The sequence below is a fragment of the Larus michahellis genome, chromosome 24 (assembly GCF_964199755.1).
Source record: "Larus michahellis chromosome 24, bLarMic1.1, whole genome shotgun sequence".
Classification (NCBI taxonomy): domain Eukaryota; kingdom Metazoa; phylum Chordata; class Aves; order Charadriiformes; family Laridae; genus Larus; species Larus michahellis.
Window position 1 is genome coordinate 3,019,285 of NC_133919.1, and position 7,232 is coordinate 3,026,516.

At 59.4% G+C, this 7,232-nt stretch overlaps 2 protein-coding genes and 1 long non-coding RNA gene across 6 annotated transcripts in view; 1 reads left to right on the forward strand and 2 right to left on the reverse strand.

Annotated features, from left to right (window-relative positions):
• SETDB1 (SET domain bifurcated histone lysine methyltransferase 1) overlaps window positions 1–4,474 on the reverse strand; it is a 20,498-nt gene extending 16,024 nt beyond the window's left edge. For 2 of the 4 annotated variants that reach the window (XM_074566521.1, XM_074566524.1), the window contains exons 1-6: window positions 3,712–4,474; window positions 1,925–2,147; window positions 1,403–1,575; window positions 873–910; window positions 641–740; window positions 66–233 (exon numbers count right to left, since the gene is read on the reverse strand). In XM_074566521.1, the coding sequence (XP_074422622.1) occupies window positions 66–233; window positions 641–740; window positions 873–910; window positions 1,403–1,575; window positions 1,925–2,147; window positions 3,712–4,474 (1,465 nt within the window). Of the gene's footprint in view, window positions 1–65; window positions 234–640; window positions 741–872; window positions 911–1,402; window positions 1,576–1,924; window positions 2,148–2,422; window positions 2,717–3,711 lie in introns of those variants that run through there. The other 2 variants (XM_074566523.1, XM_074566522.1) reach the window with 2 other exon arrangements.
• Window positions 3,732–5,733, forward strand: LOC141734695 (uncharacterized). The gene is made up of 3 exons (XR_012584570.1): window positions 3,732–4,001; window positions 4,972–5,189; window positions 5,482–5,733. It is a non-coding gene; the product is annotated as an uncharacterized LOC141734695 (long non-coding RNA).
• CTXND2 (cortexin domain containing 2) lies at window positions 4,924–6,161 on the reverse strand. The gene is made up of 2 exons (XM_074566764.1): window positions 5,917–6,161; window positions 4,924–5,172 (listed from the first exon to the last, which is right to left on the reverse strand). Exon 2 carries the CDS (start codon window positions 5,118–5,120, stop codon window positions 4,947–4,949), a length of 174 nt encoding a protein of 57 aa, XP_074422865.1. The 5' UTR covers window positions 5,121–5,172; window positions 5,917–6,161; the 3' UTR covers window positions 4,924–4,946.
• Window positions 6,162–7,232: the final 1,071 nt, after the last annotated feature.

The window sequence follows — 7,232 nt, forward strand, 5'->3', positions numbered from 1 at the left end:
GTCACCCACCCAAAGCTTAGTGAAAGCCCCAATCACCGAGACACCGCGGCAAGCACAGGACATACCGACTGTCTGGATTGCAATCAGAGTTCCTTTGTGCCACGTTTTGGTTCTCTTCTTGCCCAGGATCCTCATGCCAACGTTCAGATCACCGTCATTGATGAGATCGCTCCCGGCCACTGCGGGACCAACAGGCTGGGCAGAGCCAGGAGTTTCCTGAGGGGTCTGTGCATCTACCCAAGAACAAGCACCAGAAAATGGGTTAGAAACTGCCCAAAGGCTCCTGCTCTTGTGTACGCAACTGGAAGAAGATGTGTCGGACCTGAGACAGGAGGTGTTCTTTAGTTTTTCTTTACCTCAGTCAGCCTAAGTGCCTCAGTTTTACCAGATGGAATAATCCGCGTGTGAGGTTTAAACGTCATTAAAACGCTTTCATGTTATAGAAACTGCACCACTCGTATGTGCTTTCGGAAAGGTCTTAAATAGGAATGCGGAATCAATATATCCTAATACATCTTTCCAGTGGGGAAGCAGAATAGTTATTTTCTTTTTCAGGAAGAAAACCAACAGGTGCAGGACTCGGGCAGGACCAGGGTAAGGGCACACAGGCGCCAGCCCCAGGGAGCTCTCAGCCACTGACCTTTTTGTGCATCCTGGGCATTTGTTTTCTTGTTCACGGCATCCATAAATCTCTGAACATCCTGGGCAGACTTTCTCATTGCAGCCATGGCTTCCCGCAGCTGAAGGGAAGGAAAGAGAAATAAAATACGAAGAATCTTTTCTTTTGTTTCCCCAACGTACAATGGTGCCCTAAGTGTTCCAGCAAAAGCCCACTGCAGAAGTTCACTATAGTCGGCTCTTTTTCAACTCACCAGAGTCTGATCCTTTGCAATTCTGGAACTGCTGTCACCTGTGTTTAAAGAGAAAAAAGTGGTTTAAAACATCTTGGGGAGGAAAAAAATCCAGCTTAATTACATCACCGAAAGAAGAGGAACCAGAGAAAAGGGTCCATTCAAAAGCCTTCTCTGTACCTGGCAAGAAATCCACTCGAGCGAGGCTTTCACTAAACCACCCTTTCTAGGGGCACGACATGCTGCACAGGCAGCTCCCGCGGAGGCGGCGTTTGATGGGGACAACAGTTGGGCAGGTGGGAAAAGGGAGAAGTCCCAGTTTGGGACTCCAGGAACCATGGAATAGTTACGGGCCCCAGCAGAGCGCACAAGCAGTGATGTTCCTCACGAGCTAGCGGCATTTCCTACCTGATCCTCTCCTGCTTACAGCCCAGCGTGGCTTATGGCCGCGATATCCTTATTCTGATCCCTCTCACTCCCATCCTCCGCCAGGACGCACTCAGATCTCCATCCCTCCCCTCAGGCCCAGGTGGCGCAATGAGATACTGAACTGTGCTTCCAGCCCGAATCGATACTCATGACATCATCGTCGTCTTCATCTGGGATCTCAATCACTTCCATGGGCTTGGCAGCCGAATCCTCATCCTCAGAACTGCTCTCACGGTACTGGAGTCCCAGCTTGGAGTACAGATCCTTCACCAGTATCTCACATTTATCAATGGCTCTGAGGAAGAAAAGAAGGGCAGAGACAGGAAAAGACAAGGTGAGCCCAGCCGTACCTCCCACAACGCCGCGGAGAGAAATAGGAACTGACCGCTGGGGAGCGGCTAATTAAATACAACCATGATGAGGTGAGGGAAGAGTATTCACGTGAAGGATTTAAAGCCCCAGGGGAATTATTTTAATTATCCCTCAATAACCACACACGAAGGAACCGATGCAGAACCAGAGCGTCAGTCTACAGCGAAGGGAAATGGGCAGCACTGCAGACACGGGGCTCTGCCACCCCATCTCCCCCTCCTCCGCTCTGAGGCCCAACTCCGACACGCGGCTGCGATTCCAAGTGCGCCCACCTTGAAGCATCATCAAAGAGCCGGTCAACGCGAGCCACCTCTTCTTCCTTCTGTTTCACGCACTTCTCCAGCTCCTCCAGCTGCTGCTTCCTCTGCTTCACACACTCAAACTTCTCCAGCTCTTTGTCGATGATATCCTGGAGCTCCTCCATGGAGATTCCCAGCTCCTCCATCACTTCTTGCTGCAGCTCTTTGATCTCCTGGGAATCCATTTCTGCTGCGCCTGACACCACAAAGAGGCGAGAAAAGGCTGGTGAGACCCTACTGCTGTAGCACGTCCTCCAAGGCACCGCGCTTGCAAGGGCAGAAGCTCCCATTTTGGAAAGTTAGTGAGGAAAAAAATGTTATTTATGTTGTTAACCCTAAATTAACTGAAGTGGAAGCACACTGTGAAGCCAGAGGCTGCCAGGACAGCCAGGGATTCCTAACATCTCCTCTGATCTCCGCACAGACCGTCCAAACCTGCTGAACGCTGGCCGGAGCCTTATCCTTCCTCACCTCAGCGCCCTCCTCTCTGCAAAACCCGTGGAGCCATTCCCAACTCCCTGCCGAGCCCAAGAGGAGAACCACGCTGGTGCCTCTCCAACCTGTCCCACAGCTTCACCTTCACGCAGCGGCCCAGAGGAGCCCCCGTCCTCCCCTGCCTGCGGTGTTTAAGGAGCATTATAACATCCAGCCCCAAGGATGGCCCCAGCAGTTTCCTCTCTCCAGGCCTGCAGCCCCCACGTCCCGCTTTGAGCTGGCCGTGGCGATACCACATCCATTCTCCATTATTTTCAAGCCTGCCCCCCATCAGCAGCACTCACAGACACCTTCCCCCTTCCCGCTGCGCTCCCCGCTCTCACCTCTTCAATCTCCCTGTCTGTACCTAAGCACACCCTCCTCTGCAGCTCCCCCCCCTCACGCCCTGCTCCTCTGCCAGCATCCCCCCCCCGCGCCCCCCTCCTCTCTCCTGTCACCCCCTGCCCCCATTTCCCTCCCAGCTGCACCCAGGCCACCCCCAGCCACGACCCCACGTACTTTTCTCCAACTCTACAACCACAAAGGCAGCCCCCAGCCCCCCGACAATTCCCAAATGCAGCCCTGTCGCCCAAACGGCCCCCAGTTCCCAACACATCCCATCCCACCTCCCCTCTCACACCTCAGCCTCCGTCCAACAGCTCCCACTGCGCCCCCAAGGCCCGTTCCTCCCCTCACAGCACCCCATCCCAGTGCTGCCGCAGCCCCCTCTGGGCCCCTCACAGTTCCCCCCGGGCCCCTCACAGCTCCCCTCAACCCCACAGCCCCTCTGAGCCCCTCACAGCCCCCCAACTCCCCCTGCCCCACAGCCCCGCTGAGCCCTCCACAGCCCCCACAATTCCCCCTGCCCCCCAGCCCCCTCTGGGCCCCTCACAGCCCCCCCCTCAAACTCCCCCTGGCCCACATCCCCCGCTGTGCCCCTCACAGCCCCCCAACTCCCCCTGGCCCAGAGCCCCCTTTGTGCCCCTCACAGCCCCTCTGTGCCCCCCATAGCCCCCCCCCAAACTCCCCCTGCCCCACAGTCCCCTCTGGGCCCCTCACAGCCCCTCAACCCCCCCTGCCCCACAACCCCTCTGTGCCCCCCATAGTCCCTCCCCGAACTCCCCCTGCCCCACAGCCCCCTCTGGGCCCCTCACAGCCAACCCAAACCCCCCTGCCCCACAGCGCCCCCCCCCCGGCCCCCCGAACTCCTCCCGCCCCACAGCGCCCCACAACCCCCCCTGCCCCGCTGTCGCTCCCACAGCCCCCCTCGGGCAGGCCGCACTCACCGAGGCCCGGGGCCCGCCGCGCCCCCGGTTGTTGGGGAGGAGAAAGGGGGAAAGGGGGAGCCCCCCCCCGAAACCGGAAGCTGTTTGACGTTACTTCCGGTAACAGCGGCCACCGAGGAGCGCGCGTCTCCCCCGCCGGCCGCCACGAGGGCAGTGCGCACGCGCGAGGGGCGGGCCGTTGACGCCAGCCCGCGCGGCCGGCCCAACGCGCACGCGCAGGGGGGAGGAGCCAGCGGCGCTTAAAGGGGCAGCGCCCCGGGAAAAGGCGCAGTGCTGCCCCCTGCGGGAAGGTGATGGGAAGGGCTTGGCGGGGGTGGGGCGGGCTGAGGGGCCGGGGGGGCCCGGGGGGGTGCTGGGGGCCAGGCGGTGGTGGGTCGCCCGGGGAGGATGGATTGGCCCGGAGGGTACTAGTGGCTTTGTGGTGGTGGGGCCTGTGTGGGCCCCGGAGAGCTGTGGGGATGCTGGGGAGCCTTCGGGGGCTCTGAGGGTGCTGGGGGTCCTTGGGGGGCTCTGAGGGTGCTGGGGGGTCTTGGGGGGCTCTGAGTGTCTTGGGGGGCGCTAGGCGGCTCTGAGGATCCTGGGGGGCGCTGGAGAGCTGTGGGGGTCCTGGGGGACCTTGGGGAGCTCTGAGGGCCCTGGGGGGCGATGGGGAGCTCTGAGGGTGCTGGGGGGGTCCTGAGGGTCCTGGGGGGCAATGGGGAGCTCTGGGGGTGCTGGGGGGCCTTGGGTGACCCTGGAGATCTCTGAGGATGCTGGGGGGCATGGGGTGTTGGGGAGCTCTGAGGGTCCTGGGGGGGATCCTGAGGCGCTGGGCGAAATGGCAAGCTCTGAGAGTGCTCGGGGGGCCCTGGAGAACTCTTGGGGTGCCGGGGGGCAATGGGGTGCTGGGGCGATGGGAGCTCTGAGTGTGCTGGGGGGCCCCTGAGAGGGTTCTGAGGGGCCCTGGGGGGCAATGGGGACCTCTGAGGATGGTGGGGGGCCTTGGGGTGCTGGGGGCACCATGAGGTGCTGGGGGTGATGGAGGGCTCTGAGGGTGCTGGGGGGCAATGGGTGGGCTCTGAGGGTGCTGGGACCTCCACGCTGCTGGAGGACCCTGGGGTGCTGGATGGTCCTGGGGGTGCGGGGTGCCCTGGGGGTGCCCTGGAGCACCCTGTGGTGAGGGAGGGCTGGGGGTTGTGCTGGGGGGCTGCGGTCCCCAGGGGTGCCGAGGGTCCCTGGGGCCAGCTTGCCCCGGCTCAGTTGATCTGCTCCTCTTCCCAGGTGGAGGTGGGGATGGCGCTGTAGGGATCCACGATGAGCTTGGCGCACCGCACCATCATGGCCAGGAGGAAGAGGCACATGAGCACCACGAAGGCCATGGCGAAGCCCTTGTCCACATCGACTGCCGGCGGCACCGTGGCGTTCTCCATGCGGGTGGCCCTCAGGTGCCCGGCCCCAAGCGCCCGGCTGCCCGGGGCATCCCTGTGGGGCAGAGACGGGTGAGATACACAGGGGCTGAGAGGAAGCACTGGGGGGTGTGAAAAGTTATCTAAAATGGGGAAATCGTGGCTTTGAGACCCCCTCTGCTCCTTGTCGTGGCTGTTGGTTGCGGCTTGGGGGACACCCAGTGTCTTCCCATCCTTGTCCCAGGCTCCCTCACCACAGGAATCTTCATTGTCTCACCCTGCCATCCCTTCCAGCTTCCCTACCCTGCCCAGCCTCTTCATTTCCCAGGAAAAAGCACGTTAAAATAACCTTATTAAATAGTTGTTTGTTTGTTTTTTTTCACAGGACGCACCGGGGCTTGGCTGACCCCCAGCGAAAGGGACGCTGGCTGGGCTTGGAAGCAGGAGAGGAGGAAACACCGCGGGTGAGCAAACAGGGGTGGAGAAGGCGGGGGTTTCTCCTTGCTGAAGAGAAACATTTGTGGCAGCGGGCGGATAATTAGATTTATAGGAGGTTGGAGAAGAGGTGGAGGCTTGTTGAGTGGCGCCAGGACAGCCACGTGGACGGAGCTGTGTGGATATAGACATACGCCTATATTTATATATATTTATTTATTTTGAATGTGTTTATAAAGCTAACATGCTCCAGGATCGGATCATCCTAATTATGCCAAGGGCGGCAGATAAATCGCTAGGACCAAATCCTGCAGCGCCCAGAGATTGTGGGAAGCCCCCGGCTCCGAGCCCCGTCCCGTGTGCGCCCACGGGGGCAGCTCCTTACCTCCCTGCGGATGGACGGACGGACGGACGGACGCTGTGCCCCTCTCCCTGCCCTGCTGTCCCTGGCTCGGCTGTGGGTGCCTGCCCTGTCACCGGGGCTTCATGAATACTGCAGGAATGCGTCGGCGTCGCCTTTCAGACGCTCCCAGTAACGGGGAGAAACAATCCGGCGGATTAAATTCTCACCCGCTATTTCCAGCACCCCCTTCGGGGTCACTTTGCGGGGGCCACGGGGCGATTTGGGGAGCGGCGAGGAGGATTTATCCCCAAAATGCAGCAGAAATCAGGTTCCCCCCAGCCTGTGAGGTTATGTACAGCTGGTCCTTGGCTCATTTTGCACCAAACCCGGGAAAATTCTCTGAAACCACAACGCTTTGGGCTTTGAACTGAGCCGCCTGTTTGGCTCTTGCGAAACAACCTCACAACAAGCCCTGAAAGAGGTTAAACACCCCGGAAATGCCCCTGCTCCCTCGTGTTTCTTTATTCCCCCCCCCCCCAAGAGGAAAAAGGCTCATTTTGAGACTGAGGATTATTTTACGGTGAAGCTTTGCCACCCTTTTGAGTGTCCCCGTGCACTCGAACGCGCAGGTTGGTTTTTCCGGTGATTTATTTTTGCCAAAGGCTGAGTTTAAGGGTCCTGCTGGTGCTGAGGGGGGGAAGACAGGGGGATAAGGGGGACATTCCATGTGGGGTTCGCCTGTCCCGGGATGCAGAGATGGCCCAGTCTCAGCCCACACCGGGATCGTGAGGTGGCCAGGGCTGAGACCTGCCACCCCCAATTTGCCCTAATTCACGCTTTACTGGTGCCCATTCCAGTCCCAACTCCTGCCCAAATCCCAGTCGCAGACTGAATCCCAACCCCAATCCCAGTCTCAATGTTAATCCCAGTTTGAACTTTAATCCCAGTTCCAGTCCCCACCCTGACTCGATCCCAGTCCCAACTCTAATCCCAGTCTCAACCCTGATCCCAATCCCTGCCACAACCCTAATGCCAGTCCCAAATCCCAGTTCCAGTCCCCACCCTGACTCGATCCCAGTCCCAACTCTAATCCCAGTCTCAACCCTGATCCCAATCCCTGCCACAACCCTAATCCCAGACCCAAATCCCAGTTCCAGTCCCTGCCCTGACTCGATCCCAGTCCCAACTCTAATCCCAGTTCCAGTCTCAACCCTAATCCCAGTCCCAATCCCAGTCTGAACTTTAATCCTAGTCCCGATCCCACTCTCAAGCATTAATCCCAGTCCCAATTCTAGTTGGAACCTTAACTCCAGGCCCAATCCCAGCCCCAATCCCTGTCTGAACCTAAATCCCAGTCC

Coding starts and splice junctions, on each gene's coding strand:
- CTXND2 (XM_074566764.1), bottom strand. CDS start 5,120: ATGGAGAACGCCACGGTGCCGCCGGCAGTCGATGTGGACAAGGGCTTC.